The sequence below is a fragment of the Bufo gargarizans genome, chromosome 5 (genome assembly GCF_014858855.1).
Source record: "Bufo gargarizans isolate SCDJY-AF-19 chromosome 5, ASM1485885v1, whole genome shotgun sequence".
Classification (NCBI taxonomy): domain Eukaryota; kingdom Metazoa; phylum Chordata; class Amphibia; order Anura; family Bufonidae; genus Bufo; species Bufo gargarizans.
Window position 1 is genome coordinate 140,539,442 of NC_058084.1, and position 24,881 is coordinate 140,564,322.

The 24,881-nt window shown below is 47.9% G+C and overlaps 1 protein-coding gene across 1 annotated transcript in view; it reads left to right on the forward strand.

Annotated features, from left to right (window-relative positions):
- SMCHD1 (structural maintenance of chromosomes flexible hinge domain containing 1) overlaps positions 1-24,881 on the forward strand; it is a 359,476-nt gene that overhangs the window by 14,857 nt on the left and 319,738 nt on the right. Inside the window, exons 2-7 of the mRNA XM_044293563.1 lie at positions 2,975-3,050; positions 9,895-10,056; positions 11,695-11,777; positions 11,872-12,002; positions 16,420-16,534; positions 23,903-24,022. Coding sequence (XP_044149498.1) covers positions 2,975-3,050; positions 9,895-10,056; positions 11,695-11,777; positions 11,872-12,002; positions 16,420-16,534; positions 23,903-24,022 — 687 coding nt within the window. The remainder of the gene's footprint in view (positions 1-2,974; positions 3,051-9,894; positions 10,057-11,694; positions 11,778-11,871; positions 12,003-16,419; positions 16,535-23,902; positions 24,023-24,881) is intronic.

A 24,881-nucleotide genomic window follows, 5' to 3' on the forward strand; every position in this document is an offset into this window, starting at 1 on the left:
GCTTCCTATGCACAGCAGGCTGCTCTCATCTCGTCATTTGATGGATTTTCTCTAACTCCTCCTGGCTCCACATTCTCTCTCTCTCCTCCCCCAACCACTTCAGGATGGCAGAACGGTGCAGCTGCCCGATGCTTGAATGGTTGAATAACACCCGCCCCCTCTCCTTCAGGATGGCTGGCGCAGCGGCCCTCCTTCCCTCCCGCCCCCCCCCCCACCCTCTCAAGGCCCCCCCTGATGGCCGGCGTTGCAGCACAAATTCTAAAGGCAGGAGCCTGATCAGGCTTGCTGTGAATGACAATACAATGCAGTACACTATACAATGGCAGCACAGCAGGCCAAATATAAATATGGAGGTGCAGGCCAATGGACCCGGCAACAATTCCAATATAATATAAAAAATAATGGCAGCACTCTCACAAAAATTAGTAAAAAGAAAAGCACTTTATTCACCCCTGAGACTACCCAAGAAAAAAAAAGCAAGCCTGTCTTACAAAGGGGAGGCTAGCGAAGTACCGGAGGCCGCTGCGGTTGATAAAAAATATTTTATCGCCGCAGTGCGTGTAAAGTGAATGTGCAGTGATCAAAAAAAAAAATTTTTTTTGTCACTGCGGTGGGGCGGGTGTGGGCGACCGATCAGGCCTGATCGGGCAAACACTGCGTTTTGGGTGGAGGGAGAACTAAAGTGACACTAATACAATTATAGATGTGACCGTGATCAGTTTTGATCACTTCCAGATACTATAAAAGTACAAATGCTGATTAGCGATACGCTAATCAGCGAATCAGTGACTGCGGTGCGGTGGGCTGGGCGCTAACCGATCCCTAAACTACCTAACCAAGGGGCCTAAACTATACCTAACCTAACGGTCAATACCAGTGAAAAAAAAAAAGTGACAGTTTGCACTGATCACTTTTTTCCTTTCACTAGTGATTGACAGGGCGATCAAAGGGGTGATCAAAGGGTTAATTGGGGTTCAGGGGGGTGATCTGGGGCTAAGTATGTAGTGTTGGTGTACTTACTGTGTAGCCTGCTCCTCTGCTGGATCCAACCGACGAAAAGGACCAGCAGGGCAGCCATATAACAGATCATATTTACTAATATGATCTGTTATCTGGCACTCTGATTGTTTTTTTTTTTTAAATCATCAGCTTGCCAGCCGCGATCATTGGCTGGCAAGCTGATGACGCGACCCCCCCTTGACGAAATGCCGGCCCGAACTGCGCATGCGCGGGCCAGCAAAGCGCGTCATCTCGCGTCTCGCGAGATGACGCGTATATGCGTCAGTCTGCGCAGCGCTGCCGCCTCCGGACCGCACATCTGCGTTAGGCGGTTAAGGTGGTTTCAGCTAGCGGGGTTGAAGTGGTTAAAGGGGTTGTGTCACTTCAGCAAATGGCATTTATCATGTAGAGAAAGTTAATACAAGCCACTTACTAATGTATTGTGATCGTCCATATTGCTTCCTTTGCTGGCTAGACAAATATTTCCATCACATTATGCACTGCTCGTTTGCATTACAAGCACCCTGCAATCCAGCAGTAGTGGCCGTGCTTGTACACTATTGAAAAAAGCTCACATTGGCCGGCCTGTTTTCCTATAATGTGCAAGCACGACCACCGATGTTGAATTGAAGGGTGGTCGTAACCATGGAAACGAGCAGTATATAATGTGATGGAATGATGCGTCTAGCCAGCAAAGGGAGCAATATGGACAATCACAATAAATTAGTAAGTGCCTTGTATTAACTTCCTCTACATGATAAATGCCATTTGTTGAAGTAACAAAACCCCTTTAATACTGAAAAGAAATTTCAAATTTTCATCACCATATTCTGACCCAATAACTTCTCTGTAGTTTGTATTGATGCCATTTTGTTGTGTGTGTGACTTTTTGATTATTTTTTTATTCAATTTTCAGGGGGGGTGGTGAAGGGATGAAAAAAATGCAAATTGGCAGTTTTTTTTTTATTATGGAATTCACTGTACTGAATGTATAAGTTTATATTTTGATAGTTTGAAGGGGGGAATTTGAATTTTTACATTTTCTTTATTTTTTTATACTTTTTAAAACTTACTTTTACTTTGTCTTTATGTCACCCTAGGTGACAGTAAGGAGCAATTTGATTTCTCCTCCCTTACATTGCAGTGAATTGAAATTCATTGCAGATTTGCTATGGTCTTATGGAGCCCTGCCACCTGCTCCAGGGCTCCATAGAAACTACAATTGCAATAGCATGGGTTTCTTCAGAGAGAACCAGGCTATTGCAGTCAATGACTGGCTCCCCTGATTTCCGCGCGGGGTAGCTGTGCTCTTGCAGGCCTGAGCTTGGACTTGGCTGAGCTGCTTCATGGCCTCTGTGCCTGGGTTGGCTGCCATTTGCCCCCCAGGCTGACCTCATAGACCTCTGTAGCTGGCAGGCCTTTGAAACCATCAACACCTGACGATCGCATTGTGTGGAGCCACTGGATTAAGAGAGGGCTCTCTCTCCCTCTGTAAACCCTTGCAGTGGTAAGTAGGGGTTAATCACTGAAAAGTCTGATGCTGGCAGATACAGCAGTTAGTAACAGCGGGCTCCTGTGCCCGCTTAATCTGCATGCTGTACATGTACGGCGATGGTTAGGAACGGTTAATATAAAAACTTGATTTGAACAATAGGTAATTTTCCGTCAAAATATGTGCTTTGTATCAGCAGCCTGAGTAACTTCATGACAGCACATCAGTTTTAAACAGTCACTTATATTTATGTTTTAGGACATCGTTATATAGTTAATACGGTTGAAAAAAGACAAACGTCTATCAAGTTCAACCAAGCATTTTACTGTGTTTTATACTGTAGTTGTTTCAGAACCTGTTGGACATTGTAGGCAGCTTTGAAAAGATGTGCAAAGAGTAAATAAAGAACCCTGATTATTCCATAGAGCTGCACTGGTGGAGACTCCTATAGCTTGTATTATACTTTTTATTTTTCTTTACTAGACCTTTGGCATCAGACCAAGTGAAGCGTTTGTCATCTCAACAACAAATAGAAAACAAGTGACTGACTCTAACTTTAGTAAGTATCCAATCTGCAGTTCAAAATATTCAGTGGACTTTATCATTGGCTTTGCACCTGTTTTGCTGATAAGAGTTAGTCTACTTTCACACTAGCGGTTTTATTTTCTGGTCTTGAGATCCGTCATAAGATCTCAATACCGGAGAAAAACGCTTCCGTTTTGTCCCCATTCATTTAGAATGGGGACAAAACGTAACTGAACGGAATACTCCAAAATGCATTCTGCTCTGTTTGGTTGCGTTCTCTTACCGGAGAGCAATCCTCAGCAAGCTGCGGTTTTATTTTCGTTGTGGGATGCGAAGCAAGACGGTCATGACCCACAATGCAAGTCAATGGGGACGGATCTATTTAACTCTGACTCAATAGAAAACGGAACCGTCCTCCATTTCAGTGGTGTTCATGACGGTTCTGTCTTGGCTATGTTAAAGATAATACAACCGGATCCGTTCATAACGGATGCAGACAGTTGTATTATCAGTAACTGAAGTGTTTTTGCTGAACCCTGCCGGATCCAGCAAAAATGCAAGTGTGAAAGTAGCCTAAGGCTTTAGGTTCGGATTCTCTTTCGGATACTATTTAAAGAGAGACTCTTAACTGCAACTTCAAATGAAGGTGAAAATACCCTACTACACTTCACATGACCATTGATAATGACTTATTAAATGTAACAATAAGTATATAGATATAGAGAGATGATGTCCTTCTTTTGGCAAGTTAAGTAAATACGAAGAATAGAGAACTTACATCGCCCGTTGAGTTAACATCATCTGAAAGTGGCACATCAGTCAGGAAAACTTTTCTATTTGAAACTTCCTTCTGTAGATGAACTTCACTGCTTTGCTGAAAAGTTCCAACTTTTATACTGTTTAACCAAAGAGCTTCAACCCCCTAGTTGAATGTAGCCAGCTTATGCAATCTATGAGGGTCACTGTGTATATCTTGTTTGTCTGTTATTATTTCGGGCCTTGGCGTGGCCAATTCTCAGGTCCGCAATAAATCAGAATCAGAAGATAACCTTGGCAGACAATGGACAAGATCTTGCACAAACATTTAAGACATGTCATCAATCCTTACATATGTCATGATAGTTTTGTCAGACACAGTAAAGTCCAGATGATCAGAGACTCCATATTCACACTTTAGCACAAAAATGGCGTAAGTAAGTTGGAAGTTTTGGCACATGTCTTTTTTCTTTTTTTTTCTTTATCCCCCTTCCTGACCAGGCCTATTTTTTCATATCTGACATGTTTTATTTTATGTGGTCGTATACTGCTGTTTGGGCACACGGCAGGGCATAGAAGGCAAAGAGGTCTATATGTTTTTGGAGGGCAGATTTTGGTATAATGGTCTTTTGACACTATGTTGCATTTGGAGAGACCCCACAGTGAAAACCCCCAAAAAGTGACCACATTTTGTAAACTACATTACCCAAGGAATTTTTAATACTTGGGTGTGAAAAAAAAAAAAAATATATATATATTTTTTTTTTTGCAAGAAAATGTCGCTTTAGGCCCAAACTTTCTTTTTCACAAAAGATAACAGAATATCCCCCCACAATTTGCTATCGCTGTGTATACAGCAATCTAGAAAGATGGGACACCCAGGAACGGTCTCTGTCTTCTCTCTGGGGTGCCCTGCTGTCGCTGACAGCTGGCCCCCCGTTCGCCATCTCTGAAAGGACGTTCAGAAACGTCTGCTCAGATAAACCCGGCCGCCCAGGACATTTATAGTCAATGGGCAGTCAGGAAGTGGTTAAGAAACATTTGTGTCTATGATTATACACCTCTCTCTCCACTTTTTAAAGTGGGCATGGTTCTCTATGCAAGTAGTTTTAAGCCAGATTTATAAAATGGGACTTTTTAAAATGTCACAAAATCCCATCCAGTAGGGGGATGGCGTAAAAACTGGAGAAGCATTTGTGGACAGATGGATCAAAAATCAACCTGCAACATTTGGTAAATTTGGTTAAAAATACAGCAATCTAGACTTAAAGGGGTTGTCTCACTTCAGCAAATGACATTTATCATGTAGAGAATGTTACTACAAGACACTTACTAATGTATTGTGATTGTCCATATTGCCTCCTTTGCTGACTTGATTTATTTGTCAGTCGCATTATACACTGCTCGTATTCAGCAGTTATGACCACCCTGCAATCCAGCAGTGATGGGCTGGTGGCCGTGCTTGCACACTATAGGAAAAAGAGTCGGCCTTTCTGGAGGCCAGAACCATGGGAGTGCACATAGGCACGCATGCGCAGCAGCTCCCGTCTGGCTGCAGCAGTGGTCGTAACCTCTGGAAATGTGCAGTGTATATAAGCGATAGAAAAATGAATCAAGGCATTGAGGGAGGCAATATGGACAGTCACAATACATTAGTAAGTGCCTTGCAGTAACTTTGTCTACATGAAAAACGCTATTGTCTGAAGTGACATAACCCCTTGAAGTAGAACTGTTTAAATTCTTTTTTTTATTAAGTTTTGAAAGTTCAAAAAATAATTCTGTTTCACAACAGTAGAACTGACTTAAATGTAATTCTTGATATATTGCCTTCAGTGGATGTACTGTTATCATGACTATAAAAATAACTTGGCTAGTCAAAAAATAAATAAATATATCCAAGTGCTTATGTATGTACTGTACCTATTAATAAGTTGACACACTTATAGCAGTGACTCCCTTTTAGCAGGATAATGTGCCCTGCCACAAAAATTGCTCAGGTATGGTTTGAGGAACATGAGAGTTCATGGTATTGAATTGGCCTTCAAATCCCCCAGATCTCAATCTAGTTGAGCATCTATAAGATTTGCTGAATAAACAGGTTCGATATTTGGAGGCCCCACCTCATAACTTACAGGACTTAAAGAACATGCTGCTAAAATTTTGGTCCCAAATACCAAAGGGGTCTGGTGGAGTCCATGCCCCCATGGCTCAGAGCGGTTTTGGTGCCCTGAGGGACATCCACAATATAAGGCAGATGGAGTTCTTTATGATTTTACTTACATTGTCTAATAGAGAATAAAAAAACAAGGTTATTTTCATGTGTGTGTTGTATGCACATTACCTCCTACTGGTAGTCTGGCTGGTGCCTCGTGCTTATCATTAGTCACACAGTCCCAGGCTGTCAGAGAGTAATATTCCAAAGAGGCTCCGATGTTACCAGAATCCTTTCTGACATCCATGTCATGCTTCTAAGGATAAAGCAGGGGCTACCTGTGTTGACTTCATCTGCGGACTGCACATGCATTGGTATGCCAGAGGCAGAGTAATGGAGATTTCAACAGAGAATCTGGTGACAAGAGCCTTTCTTTGCACTTTCATACAAACCTTGGGCCAGTCACATGTACCCTGCGTGATTTCGCCCCAGTCAGAAGGGTTCAAAAGTTATGCTGTCTAAAAACCCAATACAGAGAATAGGGTTGGTATATTGATTTCTAGAATGCTGCCCCTACCTCTTATTGTCCTCCTAACTGCTTAGTGAAAAGTGGAAATGGAGGTATGTGATATTTATCATGTACATAAACATAATACAAGCCACTATGAATTTATTATTGTTGTCCATCTTTCCTCCTTTGCTGGCTTGATTCATTTTCCATCACATATGCTGCTCGTTTCCATGGTTACGGCCATCCTGCAGACCAGCAGCAGTGGCCCTTAGGGATGCCCCGTTTTAGAGCCACTGGATGACAGCTCTCCCAAACCAACAGACTATTTGTTGCGGTTTCTTCCTAAAGGCGGGTGCCAATGTTGCAAGTTTTCAGAGTTGTGAGGCTACTTTGTATAAGCTTGCTCCCCTTTCTCTGTGGGCTGCATGATCATGACCTTAGACAGAGATACAACAGCCTACCTTCAGTTTGAGCGGCACAGGGCTATCTCTTGGTTGATGTTGCTGGTGCGTCTTGCCTGCTTACTTATCACCTGAGGTTACTAATATCGAGGGACATCTGTATAGCCCCTCGTTTGGGGGTGTATTAGTTGGGGACTTCACAATGAGTGTGCAGGCATTAGTTCCATCACTGCTACTTCTTCTTTGGATTTAAGTGGGGTTTCTCTATCCTTAATAAAGAGTTTTTGTTTTCATTTTAGCATCAATTGCATCTGTGATTTTGATCAATTTGTGACAAAGACGTTTAATACTGTTAGTTGACTACCCCTTTAACATCACATCATTTTTTTTCTGTATACTGTCCCTATATACTATATAACAGCTTTCCGCTGCCTTGGCTGTAGTGAGCGCTTACTGCTCACACAGGCATCGCTCCCGGTGGCTGGACTCAGCACTCCGGGAGTACACGGGGACAGCTCACTGACAGCGCTGGCCAGTAAGCATATACATAGTATACAAGTCCATATTTTATAAAAAAAAAAAAAAGCCTATATATATTTTCTTTAAACATATTCGGCTCCTGTCCAGTGAGGGAGAGCAGGGCAGGCAGAGGCCCAGCAGCTCCCAGCACAGCCTGTCTCCCTAGTCAGCACAGTACTGTGCTTATGGAAGACAGATGTCCCATAGCAATGCTCATTTGATAGAGCACTGCTTCCAGCCCAAGTTTTCTACCATCAATAAACTTCTTCCCTAAATAAAGTATTAGAAAAATGTTCTCTGTCACTGTCCTTACACATTAGCAAAAAAAAGGCAGTTACACTTTAATGAGTGTTTATAAGGTTAGAAATCAGAGATAAGGCGCTCGTCAGCTCCCTGCCTGATGGAGCAGAGAGAAAATACAGATCCTGCAAGTAGATAAACTCAAAGCTGTTCAGGTAATAAAGACCAATTGAAAAAATGATTTTTAGCTCACAATGAGTGCAATGCAATAATAACACATTTCCACCAAAGGTGTATGTATGTTTTAAGTATTCACTGTGATTGGGAAAGCAAAAGTCGCATGTAAGCAGTTACAGAGGAAGCGGACTCCCTCTGTATCCTTCAGCACCCCACAAATGAGATTGAGGGGCACCGATGCATGTGTTGGCAGGCTGATTATGCCGATCGCGGTCATTAAAGCCTTTAGATGCAGTAATCAAGTGTCATTACGGAATCTAAACAGTGAAACACCCATGCGGCCAATGGGGATGCAGGCAATTCACTTTAAGATGCTGGGTCTCTTTTAGGGATCGACCGATTATCGGATTTACCGATATTATCGGCCGATATTCAGGATTTTGACCGCTATCGGTATCGGCATTTATTTTGCTGATATTCCGATAGCGTATGGGGAACACAGATCGCGCTGCTGACAGCGCTCTCCGTGTTCCCTCAGCAGCAGCACAGGGGAGAAGGAGCAGTGTCTCCCTCCCCCTGTGCTGATGCTGCTGCTGCCGCCAATGAAAGGACAGGGGACAAGAGGAGGGGAGGAGCTATGGCCACTGCTCCACCAATGAAGCTTAATCTCTCATTCATATACAGGAGGCGGGAGCTGCAGGATCACATAGCCGGCTCCCGACCTCTATGAGCTGTAGCTGCGATCTGCGGTAGTTAACTCCTCAGGTGCCGCGGATCGCAGCTACTGCTCATAGAGGTCGGGTGCCGGCTATGTGATCCTGCAGCCAGCTCCCGCCTCCTGTATATGAATAAATGAGAGATTAAGCTTCATTGGTGGCGCAGTGCGCCCCCCCCAAGCCCCCCAGTATTAGACATTGGTGGCGCAGTGCGCCTCCCCCCCAAGCCCCCCTAGTATTAAGCAGTGGTGGCGCATAGGGCCCCCCCCCACACCAGTCGCAGTGCGCCCCCCCACAGGATCCCCTCTCCCCTGCTCCTCCGATCGGAGCCCCAGCAGTGTAATGCTGGGGCTCCGATCGGTTACCATGGCAGCCAGGACGCTATTGAAGCCCTGGCTGCCATGATAAGCTCCATGCTGCTGTGTGCACAAAGCACACAGCAGCAGGGACAGTGTGAGCTCCTATTCACCCTGATAGATCTCTATCAGGGTGAATAGGACAAGGGTTCTAGTCCCTAAGGGGGCTAAAAGTTAGTTAAAAAAAAAAAAGTTCCTGTATGGAGTATGGTAATTAGAGATGAGCAAATTTCCAGTTATGAAATTCGTTCACTCTTCGTTTACTGGTAAAAGGTGAATTGCGTTATGGATTCCGTTACCACAGACAATAACGCAATTCTATGATAGAATGCATAACAGAATGCCTTTAGAGGCATTCCGTTATTCATTCCGTCATAATAGAAGTCTATAGGCTGCATAACATATCCTTCCGGTTTCCGTTATGCAGGAGAGGGCTTCCCTGCATAACTGAAAAGGGAACGCCGTGGGGACAAAACCCATAAAATGGTGGAGAAATTGCTTTTTTTTTCCAAATTTTACTCCATTTGGAATTTTTTCCCCGCTTTCGGAACTGAAACAGAATTCGGCTTCAAATTTTAAAGTGGTTTTCCACTTTAAAAATCAACTACAAGATTAACTTACTTAGGCTTATTGGAGCCCATACATTCAAATACTTTACAGAGACAGATCTCTGTACAGTATTATTTCAAAGGTTTGAACGAAGCGACTTTGGATGAAGCTTCAGAAACTCACTTTGCTCAACACTAAAGGTGATGATATAAATAATTGCTTGGTCAGTAAGACCAAAAACAGGCTGGTCACTAATGGGATAAGGCCCACAGTTATATACAAAGACGGAAGTGCTCAAATGTGTAAAATAGTGTACAGAATGAAACCTGATGAGATACTTGGAGTTCATATGGGGATCTCCATTTCACCCGTTACCTGCTCTTTCTATATCATTTCTATGTCATTTGTAGTTACTGTTTTTTTTCTTTCATTATTTTCATATTTTTAGGAATGTATTTTCCGTTTTCATTATCTACATGTTTCCTTTTTTTTTTTTTTCAGATGGGATCATTAAAGATGGCATCACTTTGTATATTCTTAACAGAATTGATCAGCTCCTGTCTTCATCAACACAAGAGAGAATTAACTTTTTACCTCATTATGATACACTGATAAAAAGTGGAATGTATGAATATTATGCTAGTGAAGGACAAAACCCGTTGCGTAAGTTTGTTGTTGCATATTTTTTATAATAACTTAGAATGTATTTAAGGGGCTGTCCCATCTGGCCACTTACAGCCTATCAGTAGGATGCGCCATAATGTTTGAGAAGTGCAAGTTCCACCTCCAGGTCCCGTTCCTATGTCAAGAACAGGGCCCTGCTGCAAATGTGCGGTGTCCTCTTTAACTGCTATGGGACTTCTGAAAATAGTTGAAGCAGCACTCGTTCATTTTTAGAAGTCCCATATTTGTAAATTAAGGGGTGGCAAAGCATGCACAGTTTGCTCTCAATTCATGGCAGGGCCCTGTACTTGAGATAGAAGTGGGTTCCAGAAGTAGGACCCATCCCTTTTGGACTTATATTGCATATCCTAGTGATATGACTGAAATGTCCAGATGGGAATACCCTTTTAATATTGAGATTAACTTTTTTTAAATGGCAGGGAAGCTATTAGAATAATTAAAAACAAACTCACTGTTCTGAACCCCCTCAGTTTCAGCAACACTGCTCCAATCCTTCCAGCTTCTGCAGCGGTTACACATGGTATACTGGAGCAGCACCTCTGGAGTCAGGAAAACAAAGCCTGGCAGGGAGGAACAGAGCGGCGCTGTTGGAACACCTTGTTAACACTAACACCTTTAGAGTGGAATTCACACACAGATTTTTTTTCTGGCAGTTTAAAAAAAAAAAAATAAGGAAGTGGGTCCAGCAGGAAAGAGAAGTGTTAGAGGATAGGGTCACAGTCGAGTTTAACAAATCTGGCAGGCTGTTCCGGCAGAGAACAGCCTGCTGGAGTTTACTGGATCTGGCCTTGCTGGATACTTCTGATCACCGCTGGATCTCATTGACTATAATGGGATCCGGCTACTTTCTGGTGAAATGCCAGCTCTTGGCAGGACAAAAACTGTTGCAATGGTTTTTGTCCGTCCAAAAACTGACAATTACCCCATTACAGTGAACGGCGTCCAGCCGTGAACAGCAGTATTCGGCTTGCACTAAGTCCGGTGAACTCTTGCAGGCTATTCTCTGCTGGAAGAGCCTGCTGGATCAGTCTAGCGCAAGTGTGAACTTACCCTAATGCCTCATGCACACGGCTGTTGCCGGCCGTTGCCTGTATTGCAGCCTGCAAACAGCGGGTCCGCAATATGTGTGCACTGGCCGTGTGCTTACTGCATCACAGATGCTGACCCATTCACTTGTTCTATTTTTTTTGTGGTGTGGACAGATCACGGACCCATTCAAGTTGCATTGGGGACTGCAAATTGTGGTCCCCGAATGCACAAAACGGGTGTGTGCATGAGGGCTAACACTTCTCTTTCCTGCTGGACCCACTTCTGGCTTTAGCTAAGCAGCAGGAATTTATGGCTCTTATTTAAAGAGGACCTGTCACTACAAAATGCAGTGCAATCTGAAAGCACCATGTTATAAAGTAGGAGAAGCCGAGTATATATTTTTGTGGTAAAAGATTCAGTAAAACCTGTAATTTATAAATCTTTATCTGCTTTTTTTCACTTCATGTGAACACCTATTAGAACAGGTAGGAGGAGATAACCGTGTTTTAAATAGTAATATTTTTATGTTTACCTTGTTTGTGAGGTGCAAATTTACTATTGTATAGCTCACTTTGGTTTTACTTACAGCTTTTGCCCTTGCGGAGTTAATCGATAATTCTCTTTCGGCAACAGCAAAAAATTGTGGCATTCGAAGTATACAGATAAGATTGGTAAGAAGCTTCTTTGCTGTTGTATGTCTCTTTCCTGCTAAAAGGGGTTTTATTAAAGTGTTTTTTGTTCTAAATGTATTATCTTTTTAAAAAGCTTTTTGATGAATCCCAAGGAAAACCAGCTATTGCAGTTATAGATAATGGAAAAGGAATGAGTTCAGTCCAGCTTAAAAATTGGGCCGTGTACAGATTGTCAAAGTTTAGAAGAGGATCTGAAGGATACAGGTTAGATATTACTGCCTTTATTTTTGGTGTTTGTGTGTGTTGTGCACAATATGATCAGTAGCTGTAAAAAAATCTATAATAATTTGTTCTTGTGGAGCCTTGCCACCTGCAGGCCTCCATAGGAACTGCAACTCTGAAATCCCTGGTTTCTTCAGTAAGACCAAGGCTTTCTCAACTGACTGCTCCCCAATTGCTGCACAAGGGAGCCAGTATTTCACCTCTCAGATGGGTAAGTGGATAAATGTCTGCAGTAAGCATTATTGCCAATTACAGAGATAAGCCCCAAGTGTCTGTTGCAGGGCCGGCCTTAGGTGTTCAGGCGCCCTGTGCGAGCTAACCTTGTGGCGCGCCCCCCCCCCCCAAAAAAAAAAAAAAAAATGCTTGTTGCTGGCATCATGGCATAGGCTGGCTGACTATCCAACCAAGTAGTTACCAGCCCTTACACCCCAAAGGCCGGTGTAATGTTATACTTCCCTAGTTCGTGAGATTTCCCTACCCTCGTCACTTCCGGTCGCACCGGACATGACGTGAGGAGGTGTGCAGCATCGCGCAGGCGCACAACGACAGGTTAGGGAAATTTCACAGCAGCGCATGCGCCAGGAGCCTCGCCGGCGGTTAGGGTAGGGAAAAACTATGGGCCAATTCGCAGTGATCGGATGGATGTTTTCAGCTGAACACCGGCCGACACTGCGCATGCACCGGGAGCCTCACCAGCGGTTAGGGAAGGGAAAAATGTACGTACGGGCCAGTGCTTTTTCCCTACCCTAACCGCTGGTGAGGCTCCCAGCGCATGTCGGCCGGTGTCCAGCTGAGAAAATTAGTTTCCAATGTAGTATTAATAACTAAACAATTAAATAATAAACATATTGCATTGTCTACTTACCACCAGGACAATAAGATGATCTGGACTCTGGCTGCAGTCTGGCTCTGGAGACTCCATTGTCACTCTCATTATTCCCCCCCCCCCCAATCACTCTCATTATTTCCCCCCCCCCGCCATCACTCTCATTATTCCCCCCCCAATCACTCTCATTATTTCCCCCCCCCGCCATCACTCTCATTATTTCTCCCCCCCCCATCACTCTCATTATTTCTCCCCCCCCCCATCACTCTCATTATTTCTCCCCCCCCCCATCACTCTCATTATTTCTCCCCCCCCCGCCATCACTCTCATTATTTCTCCCCCCCATCACTCTCATTATTTCTCCCCCCCCATCACTCTCATTATTTCTCCCCCCCCCCCATCACTCTCATTATTTCTCCCCCCCCCCATCACTCTCATTATTTCTCCCCCCCCCCATCACTCTCATTATTTCTCCCCCCCATCACTCTCATTATTTCTCCCCCCCCCCCATCACTCTCATTATTTCTCCCCCCCCCCCATCACTCTCATTATTTCTCCCCCCCCCATCACTCTCATTATGTCTCCCCCCCCCATCACTCTCATTATTTTTCTCCCCCCCCCCCATCACTCTCATTATTTTTCTCCCCCCCCCATCACTCTCATTATTTCTCCCCCCCCCCATCACTCTCATTATTTCTCCCCCCCCCCATCACTCTCATTATTTCTCCCCCCCCCCCATCACTCTCATTATTTCTCCCCCCCCCCCCCATCACTCTCATTATTTCTCCCCCCCCCCCCATCACTCTCATTATTTCTCCCCCCCCCCATCACTCTCATTATTTCTCCCCCCCCCATCACTCTCATTATTTCTCCCCCCCCCCATCACTCTCATTATTTCTCCCCCCCCCATCACTCTCATTATTTCTCCCCCCCCCATCACTCTCATTATTTCTCCCCCCCCCCATCACTCTCATTATTTCTCCCCCCCCCCCCCCCATCACTCTCATTATTTCTCCCCCCCCCCCATCACTCTCATTATTTCTCCCCCCCCCCATCACTCTCATTATTTCTCCCCCCCCCCCCATCACTCTCATTATTTCTCCCCCCCCCCCCCCATCACTCTCATTATTTCTCTCCCCCCCCCATCACTCTCATTATTTCTCCCCCCCCCCCCATCACTCTCATTATTTCTCCCCCCCCCCCATCACTCTCATTATTTCTCCCCCCCCCCATCACTCTCATTATTTCTCCCCCCCATCACTCTCATTATTTCTCCCCGACACTCTCATTATTTCCTCTCCCCCCCCCCCCCATCACTCTCATTATTTCCTCCCCCCTCCCACTCTCTTTTCCACCTCTAGTGTAGCGTGGCCGAGCTCTGTTCGATCCGCGGTACAGGAGCATTTGTTTCCTGTACCCGGCCGGACTGACAGGAAGTGCACACTAAGTGAGCACTTCCTGTCAGTCCGGCCGGGTACAGGAAACAAAAGCTCCTGTACCGCGGATCGAACAGAGCTCGGCCACGCTACACTAACAGCACACAGCAGGCGCAGGCAGAGCCTCAGCCACTCAGGCGGCGCAGAATGAGGGGCGCCGCCCGCCGCCCGAAGTGCCGCCTCGCCTGCCCATATTACATTGCGGGCTGTCGGCCGCCCGGCGCCCCTGTTGCTATGGCGCCCTGTGCGGCCGCACAGCCCGCACACCCCAAAGGCCGGCCCTGGTCTGTTGTATGAGCTGCGGTCTTCCGATGTATATACAGTAAGTTGTGCAGCCGTAGGAAAAAGGTTAAACAACCAGATTATTCCTGGGATTTACTTTGTGTGCAAGAGGCCTAATCCTCTTGTGGATTCTCCAGCACATCCAGAGCAAAAATCATTGTGTCAACCTCCTATTTATTATGTGGACTATGTAAAATAAACATAGGCAAATCATGAAAGGGGTTTTCCTGTTTCTAGATATTAAAGGGATTATCCAAGATCTATAATGCCCCCTCATATGCCCGGGCTCCTAACAGAGGTTGTACTTACCTCGCTCCCCGATACCCGCATCTCTTTTGATGCAGGCACGACCGCCGCTGCATATCCCCGCCATGCGGATGAAAACATCCGGCGTCAGAGGGGCAGCCAGTATCACATGGGAATGAGCCTCCCTAGCGACACCTGCAATGCCAATGAGACTCGTTCCCATCGCAGCCTGCTGTTGGCTGCATCCCCCCACCCCCATGTTTTCATCTGTGCAACTGGGAGATGCAGCGACGGCTGTGCCAGCATCAGAAGCAACGTGGGTGCCAGGGAGCAAGGTAAGTACAACCTCTGTGAGGGGTCCGGGCATATAGGAAGGCATTATAGATCTTTAATGACCTCTTCTCAGGATAGCAGCTGGAAGCATAAAGTTCGATCCATTGTATAGAGACTATTCGTGACCTACTGCAGCTCAATTCTCATTCAAGTGCACAGACACTGCACTATGAACAGAGCTATCCGCCTCTGGCCAGCGGGAGCTGATAAAAGCTGATCAGGCGTGAGGGAGGTGGGTTGTTCCATTAAGACAACTTATCCCCTATCCACAGGATAAGGAATAAGTATCTGATTGGATGGAGTCCCCGCTGATCGCGAGAATGGGGCCTGTACTCCACCCGTTTCAATGGAGAAGCGATTACTCATGTGCACTGCTGCTCCATTAAACTCCTGTTCTTTTCATCTGTGGGAGCCCTACCCAGGAGACTACTGCTGATCAGACACTTACACCATATGGACAGGATACGGATAAGTTGCCTTAATAGGACGAATCCTTTATGGCAAATCTGCATGTGTGTTTTACAAATAATCAATGGCAGAAATATGACATCTGGATTTTTGCTCCGGCTGTACTGACTATTCCCCTCAGTCTTCTCTAGGCTTTTTAACAAAATGACTGCTGATGAATATTTGAGGGATGCCACCCGTGTCCTCTTTGAATACAGGGTTTGCCAGTTGATTGGTCGACCAGTTGTCCTTATATACTGAGCTGTAGTGAATCTTCAGCAGCATAAGGCCTTTGTAGCATTAAAAATTATCTGTGGTCTTTCCTGACAAAATGGGCTCCCTTCTGTTCCTTCTCAGCGAAAGGGGGTGCCTGTATCATTATAAGGGTATCTCCTCATGCGTTAGATTTGTTGCAAGAATCTCAGTGACTGTTCCATTCAGGATCGGTAGATTCATGCACATGCTGCAGAAACAAACCCTGTCAGATGCAGAAGCATACCCTAAGAATTATACAATAAAGATGTCCGTTTGGCATATGCTGTACCAGTATACGTCAATATACCCTTTTTTTCTTTTTTTCCAGTTTTTTTTTCACTTTCCTATTTAGGGACACATATATTGTGTGGTATATATTATCTTTGATGGGAGTTAATGTATGATGTATTCCACCATATGCCTATACAGTGGCATGCATCAGAGCTATATGTCTGAGAATGCTGATGACCTTAAACTGCAAAATAGCCAAAGAACGAGTTGTTAAGAGCGTCTTATACTGTAATTACTTATGACTCTCACAAAGAATGTGACATTTGTCTTTGTGTTTTGTAAGTGAGGATGCAAGTTATGTCCCCCCTCAGCCTGTTGCACGAAGTCTAAACAGCGATATCTCTTACTTTGGTGTTGGAGGAAAGCAAGCAGTTTTCTTTATGGGTCATTCCACTCGTGTAAGTATATTTCATTATAAGCACATTTCTAAACCCTACTGTTGACATGGAAGAAAGAGCTTTAAAATAAGACTGAATTCACACCATGTCTGTCGTGTTTTATCAGCTTATTCAATGATGTGCCTGTAGATTTTAGTAGCCAATTGTATGGTAATAGTTTCCTTTAAGCTTATGTTGGACTGGTATACATCAGAGCACATCAGCTTCAACTTTACTTAAAGGCAATGGACAATAATTGAATGTTATCATTTAACCATTTTGTGATAACAATACATTTCTCGCCCATTTTCCTTGGGGGACACAGACCTTGGGTATAGCTCAGCTCCCTAGGAGGCGTGACACTAAGTAAAACTGTTAAGCCCCTCCTCCATCAGCTATACCCTCAGCCTGGAGATAGAGGCTACCAGTTTTAGCTTAGTGTCCAAGGAGGCAAGACACTCCCTGCTACTGCAGGGCTGTTTTCTCCTTGTTATTTTTACTTTTTCTTCTAATTTTGTTATTTTATTTTTTCCTAGGGATACCAGAGACGCATTAGACCTCTCTGCTCTCCCGGGGTTGAGCTGCGCCAGTGCCAACTTATCTGCACTGCTGCCTCCCCCACAGAAGCAATAGGAGGATCTGGGCAGCAATGGCTCCCCTACATCCCGCCAGCTAGGGGGTCGCCCGCACGCCAAGCCCCTCTTCCAGCTTCCTGCCACTGCGGTGCCAGTGGCTGAAGGGGCGACCCTGCTGGAAAGGACTGAGGGTGAAGACGTCGGACGGTGAGATGGCTATTCCAGCCCATACCCCGTCCCTATCTGCAGCATCTACCCCTCTGGGTAAGGGGGGCCCCCGTGGTCGCTCATTCTGAGCGCTCATCTGCAGGACAATGCAGCACAGCAGCATCCTCAGCACCCCCACGCCGTTCCCCCCCACGCTGCTATCTTTCTCTCCCCCCCCCCCCCCCCTCCCTCCCTCATTCGGGGCTGACTCCATTTTTTCTCTTCTCTCTCTCCCCCTTCCCGCCGAGACCGGGGGGCGGGGCTTAGCGGTCCCGGCAGGGGGCGGGGCTTACGCGCGCATCATTTTGGGGGCGGAGCTACGTTCTCCTTCACAGGAGACATTTCAAGCGCTGGAGGGGGCGGAGCTTGTTCCCCGCGCTTTCTGCTGAGGTTTCCCCGCGCTTCCTCACTCCTGACAGGAAGCTGGGACACGGTGGGGGACTCTAACCTCCTGTGTACATCGCTCGGCTTCTGTGGGCTCTCTCTGCTGCTCTCTGCTGCTCACTGCTGTTCATTGCTTCTCTGCTGCTGCTGATCTGGGCCATCTCCTGACGTTCTTCTGAGGCACTGGTAGGACAGTTAACCCTCTCCTAACCCTCCTGGTCATAGCTGCTATAACCCTTTGTGGTCTCTATATTAGAGTACAACCACACTTCAGCATGTCAGATCCCACAGGTGCCCCCAAACCCTGGTACCATGCCTGTACCGCCTGTAAGGAACTTTTTCCGCGTGGGCAATCTGAGCCGCATTGCCTTGCATGTCAGGCCCCGGTGCAGGGCCCGCTTCCCGCTGCGCCCCCCGGTGCCTCTGAACCCCCTGACTGGGCTAGGTCTCTGTCTCAGGCGGTGGAAAGCCTTACACACGTAGTGGGCCGTCTCGTGGATAGACCGCCTCTCCCGCAGGCTGCCACAATCCCTGTCGCACCCGCTGGGACTACCGTTTCTGCCGCCCCCACTGGTTCCCTGCCTCGCAGCGAATCTTCCAGGGCCCGGCATACTCAGAAACGTTCAAGGGTTGAGCGCACATCTTCTCCAGATGCTTCGCTCTCTCCGCCATGCGTGCGAGCTCAGTCAAGTCTATCCTCTCAAAGGGATACGCTTTCTGAGGGAGAACTGGCGGATTCGGAGGTGGACATGGACTCAGAGCTTCCGTCCAAATTGGCGTCTGCGGTGGGGCATCTTGTCACTAGCATCCGTGATACCTTTCAGCTACACGATGACCCCCCCAGCTCTGAACAGGCCGGCGTGTCCTTTCTCCGCCCCAAACAGGCCTCCAAGGTTTTTCCCATACACGCTGATTTTTCTTCTGTGGTATCCAAGGCTTGGACTCGGCCTAACGTCCGCTTTATTACACCCAAAAAGCTGGACATTTGTTATCCCTTTCCAGCGGATTCTGTGACCACGTGGACATCCCCGCCTAAGGTTGATCCTCCCGTGGCTCGCCTGTCCAAAAGCACTACTATTCCTGTACAGGACGGATCTTCCCTCCAGTCTGTTGAGGACCGTCGTACGGAATCCCTCTCCAAGGCCATATTTACTGCCTCTGGTTCGGCCCTTAGACCGGTCTTTGCCTCCGCCTGGGTTGGCAAAGCGGTCTCTGAATGGGGTTTGCAACTGGAACGGGAGTTAGGGTCGGTCGTCCCTGTTCAGGACCTCCGTTCCTTAGCCCAACTAATTGTTCAGGCCGGAAAATTCGTCTGTGAGGCCTCCCTTGATGCGGGTGCCCTCATTGCCCGTTCCTCTGCCCTGGCAGTTTCTGTCAGGAGGGAACTCTGGCTGAAGGTTTGGGCGGCGGACGCCGCTTCCAAACGCTCTTTGGCCGGCCTACCATTCACGGGTTCCCGCCTGTTCGGAACCCGTCTGGACGAACTTATATCAGAGGCCACGGGTGGGAAGAGTACTCACCTCCCCCAGTCCAGGCCAATGGGCGCCCCCCGTGGTCGCGCTGGTTCGTCCCGTTTTCGGTCCTTTCGCAAGCCCACCGGGTCTAGACCCGCGGCCAGTTCTTCTTCCTCTGGCCCAGCCCAGGATAGACGCAAGAAGCCGTTTTTTCGGACGCAACCTACCTGGCGCAAGTCCCAGCCTGCACGGGCTCCCACAGGCCAGCAGCCCTCTGCCTGAAGGTGCGCCCCCACCCACCCGGGTGGGGGGCCGCCTTCTCCTATTCAGGAACGTATGGCGGGCCCACATCTCAGACGCATGGGCGCTCGAGATTGTATCTTGCGGATACAAAATCGAATTTGCGTCCATTCCGCCAGACCGTTTCTTCCGATCCCGTCCTCCGCGAGATCCCGTACGAGTGGCCGCCTTCTTCGCGGCCATTCACTCTCTAATGGACAAGGGTGTCGTCGCCCCCGTGCCTCCGACGGAAAGGTTCAGGGGGTTCTACTCGAACCTCTTTGTGGTTCCCAAGAAGGAAGGCTCAGTGCGTCCGATCTTGGACCTAAAACGCCTGAACCGTTTTCTCCGACTGCAGAGATTCCGGATGGAGTCTCTCAGGTCCGCAGTGGCCTCCCTGGAAAGAGGGGATTTCATGGCCTCAATCGACATTCAGGATGCATACCTCCACGTTCCGGTTGCTCCATGTCATCACCGCTTCCTGCGCTTCGCGGTGGGGGACGATCACTTCCAATTCGTCGCCCTTCCCTTTGGTCTGGCGACGGCTCCTCGAGTGTTCACCAAGGTCCTGGCCCCTGTCTTGGCCCTTCTACGTTCAAGAAGTGTTTTTCTTCTCCCATACTTGGACGACATCCTGGTCAAGGCACCCTCCTTCTCTCAGACATCCCGCAGTGTGGAACTCACTCTGGAGACCCTGACGCGGTTCGGTTGGATTATCAACCACCCCAAATCTTCCCTTACCCCCTCCAGACGGCTGATCTTCCTGGGGATGCTCCTGGATACAGAGTTGGCGGAGGTCCGCCTTCCGTCGGACAAGCGTCTGGCCCTTCGCGGGTCGGTTCGCAGTCTCCTCCGTCATCACCGCCCTTCCCTCAGATCCAGCATGCGGTTGTTGGGAAAGATGGTTGCCTGTTTCAAAGCGGTGCCGTTCGCACAATTCCGATCCCGCACCTTTCAGAGGGCAATTCTGTCGGCCTGGGACAAATCACCGAGGAGTCTGGACAGGACCTTTCTTCTGCCTCCCCTGGCTCGGGCTTCCCTCGGCTGGTGGTTGCATATCCCTCTAAGGGGGAAGTCCTTCCTTCCACTGAACTGGCTGGTGATTACCACAGATGCCAGCTTACGGGGGTGGGGGGGGGGGGGGTTTCCCTCCCCGGTCCGTCCAGGGCGTTTGGTCTCTATCGGAGTCCAGACTTCCAATCAATATTCTGGAACTGAGGGCGATTCTTCTGTCCCTCAGACACTGGACCCATCTGCTGAGGGGCCACCCTGTTCGGATCCAATCGGACAATGCCACGGCTGTGGCATACATAAACCATCAGGGAGGCAGCGCTGCAGCGATGCAAGAGGTGACCCTCATTCTCCTCTGGGCGGAGACGCACGTGCCGGCCTTATCTGCGATTTACATCCCGGGGGTGGACAACTGGGCGGCGGATTTCCTCAGCCGGTCCACCATCGACCCGGGAGAATGGTCCCTGCACCCAGAGGTGTTCGAAGCCCTTTGTCTTCGCTGGGGTCGCCCCGACGTGGACCTCATGGCCTCCAAATTCAACCACAAGGTCCCCCTATACCTGGCCAGGGCACGGGACCCGAAGGCATACGGCGCCGACGCGCTCGTCCTTCCGTGGCGCGAATTCTCCCTTCTGTACGTCTTTCCTCCTTTTCCCCTCCTGCCACGGGTTCTTCAGAGGATCGCGGCAGAGGGCGTCCCCGCGATTCTAATCGCCCCGGATTGGCCCCGCCGGTCTTGGTACGCCGACCTAATGTTGCTGTTGGCAGACGCACCGTGGCCACTGCCCTCCAGGGAAGACCTTCTCTCTCAGGGACCGATCTTCCACGAGCATTTAGGCTCGCTACGTTTGACGGCGTGGCTATTGAGACCGCCGTCTTAACGCGACGGGGTTTCTCCGCGGACGTAGTCCGCACCATGATCCGGGCTCGTAAGCCCGTATCCTCTAGGATCTACTATCGGGTTTGGAGGTCCTATCTGGGGTTCTGTGAGTCCCGGAGCATCCCACCTCTCCGGTTTTCTCTTCCCACAATCCTGTCCTTCCTCCAGTCGGGTCTGGACCTGGGGCTGTGCCTCAGTTCTCTGAAGGGTCAGATTTCGGCGCTGTCTATTCTTCTCCAGCGTCCCCTGGCCCCTCTAGGGCCAATTAAGACCTTCTTACAAGGGGTGGCTCACTCTGTTCCGCCGTACCGCCCTCCAGTTCCTTCCTGGGACCTGAATGTGGTGCTCTCGGCGCTCCAATCAGCCCCCTTCGAGCCTTTACGGGAGGTCTACCTTCGCCTTCTGTCCTGCAAGGTCATCTTTCTTGTGGCCGTCACTTCTCTCCGACGGGTGTCGGAGTTAGCGGCTCTTTCTTGCTCCGAACCTTTCCTGATCTTCCACCAGGATAAGGTTGTGCTTCGGCCTGTCCCCCGACTTTCCTGCCAAAGGTGGTCTCCGCCTTTCACATCAATGAGGACATCGTCCTTCCGTCGCTCTGTCCCTCTCCTTCCCACCCCAGAGAACGGGAACTGCACCGTCTGGATGTGGTCAGGGCGTTGAGGATTTACTTGGAGGTCACCGGGTCCTTTCGGCGCACGGACTCCCTGTTTGTGGTTCCGGAGGGTTCGCGCAGAGGGTTGGCGGTCTCCAAGGTGGCTATTGCCCGTTTCATTAAACTGGCGGTGTCTGAGGCTTATCGAGCCAAGGGCAGACCTCCGCCTTTCGGCGTCACTGCTCATTCCACCAGAGCAGTCGGAGCTTCCTGGGCGCAGAGGCATCGGGCCTCGGCTGAACAGTTGTGCAAAGCAGCCACTATAGGGTGCATACGCATCCATCAGCGGATGCTGCTTTGGGCCGCCTGGTTTTGCAGGCAGCGGTTTCCTGATGCTCTGGTGGTGTTCCGCCTTGGGTTTGTGGTCCCTCCCTTCTTGGACTGCTCTTGAACGTCCCAAGGTCTGTGTCCCCCAAGGAAAATGGGCGAGAAAAGGAGATTTTTTGTATAACTTACCAGTTAAATCTCTTTCTCGCTCTTCCTTGGGGGACACAGCACCCACCCTTCTGTGTTTGGTTACAGGGTTATGGTCTGGCGCCCCGTTGGGTTGCTGGCTGGTTGTTTCCGTTATTGGTTGTTATCCTTTCACTACTTGGACACGCAACTGGTAGCCTCTATCTCCAGGCTGAGGGTATAGCTGATGGAGGAGGGGCTTAACAGTTTTACTTAGTGTCACGCCTCCTAGGGAGCTGAGCTATACCCAAGGTCTGTGTCCCCCAAGGAAGAGCGAGAAAGAGATTTAACTGGTAAGTTATACAAAAAATCTCCTTTTTTCAATTGGTCTTTATAAAGAATTTTCACGTCAAGTTTTTTTTACTCTACAGCTTTTTAGTTTTAGTGCATTTGCAGACTATTCCATTCTGCCTTATAGTGAATCCATCAAGCTCTGACTGCTTGATCTCTAGCCTTTATCTGTCCTTACCTGGCTGCTTATACAGATTCATTATAGCTAAATTCTTATCAGTTTGCTGATGAAGGCTACAGATCAAGCCATCAAGAGCACCTTGATCGATTCACTGTAAAGCAGAATACAGCAGTCTGCAAATGCACTGAAACTCAAAGCTGTACAGGAAAAACTGTTAGATTTTTTTTTTAACAAAGACCAGTTGAAAAAAAAAAAAGATTTTTGCTTGCAGTAGCTTTTACTAGGCCATGTGATGTCACATTCAGCAGTCACATGTCCTAGGCGCATCTCAGCCCGATTGAAGTGAATGAGGCTGAGCTGTGATCCCAAGTGCAGCTGCTATACAATGTACACAGCATATGCCAGCTCCAATATGAAGCCAACAACCTTCAACAACTGGCATCGAAGATAACTCCAGTTTAACTCCTCAGATGTTGTGGTCAGTTGCGATTAGTTCATGACCTGCTTCCCTTGTGTCATGTCAAATGGTCACGTGATGCAAGGGAGCTGCTGCAGCATCAAAACAGAAGTTTACATCCTGCGAGCCAAGCAGAGAAGTAGAAGCCGGTAAGTATGCTTGGCCTCGCAGGTCTGCCAAACAAGGGGGGTAGATTTGCCAACGCCCCCCCCCCCCCCCCAAAGGTGCACAACCCGTCGTCTAAAGAAGACCCATCACATCTCCTCACATGTCTTTTGTAGTAACTACTTGCGTTCGCCATTCGGTAACTGATCTGGAGCATCTTTTCTTGTAACTGCACATTGTACCATTCTTGTATTATTCCTAAAAATGATGAATAAAGGCACCACTGGGTGTTACCAATTGGGGGTGGGTGTCCATGCACAGTTTAACACTATACAATTAGTGATGCCAGTGTCAGACTGTGGGATCATGTGTATCATGTTTTAGGCTTTGGAGAATCTAATGGTGGTTTCAATATTTTTTGGTGGTAAATTTAGCTGTTTCTCAATGTTTTATTTGCTTTCTTTGTAATAAGCATACAGTATCTGTTGCAGTTGTAAATATGGATGTTATTTTGTTTAAGATCATAACAAAGACATCAGACTCCCAAGATATCCATGAATTTTTACTTTCCAAAGATGATTTTGAGAAGAAAGAGAAGAAGAAGGAATCTATTTACAGTGGCTACATAAGAAACCGAAAGGTAGGAATAGTGTAAAAGTCTCTGGCTGCCTGGATTAAAGAGGTATTCCAGTTGTTAACTTATCCCCTGTCCACACGGTATGGCATAACTATTAGATCAGTGGAGGTCCTAATGCTGGAAATTAACGGAGTGGCATTGAACATGCTAAACCTGCTGTTCCATATAGAATACCCCTTTAACCTGTTGCGGACATGATGTCCGTGATGTCCCGGTACTTAAGGACACAGGGTGTACCGGTATGTACGGAACCCGGTGCCTGCTCAAATCATTGAGCAGGCACCTGGGGACAATGCGCCGGGGGGTCCTGTGACATCCCCCTTCCCGTGTAGGCGATCGCAGCAAACCGCAGATCAATTCAGACCTGCAGTTTGCTGGGTTATTCGGGTCTCTGGGGACCCGATAACCCGGGACAGGATGGTGATCGCTGGTGTGACATCACCTCTCAGGATCGCATCGCTCTCATTGGTCAGCTGGGCGGGCGGGTCATTCAAATTACCGCAGCGCTTCTCTCTTCCTCCTTTTGTGTCCGGGAGCCGAGGCGAGAGGAGCGCTGCACGTGGATCGCCAGCTGCACGGATCTCCAGCCAGCACCCTAGCAGCCCCATCTGTGCCACAGCACCCCCAGCACCACCCAGATATTTAGGGAAAGGTTAGGGAAAGATTAGGTTAGGCAGGGATATTCACCCAACTTTTTTTGAGGCGCAAGCAGTTATTTTTTATTTTTTTTTGTGTCCGTACGCTGACTGTGGCCGGCACTCTTAGTGTCCGGCCACTGTTAGCGTATCGCACAGCCCACCGCTGATCAACTTCGGACGGTTGATCAGCGATTTAGAATTAAAAAAATAATAATTTTTTTCAA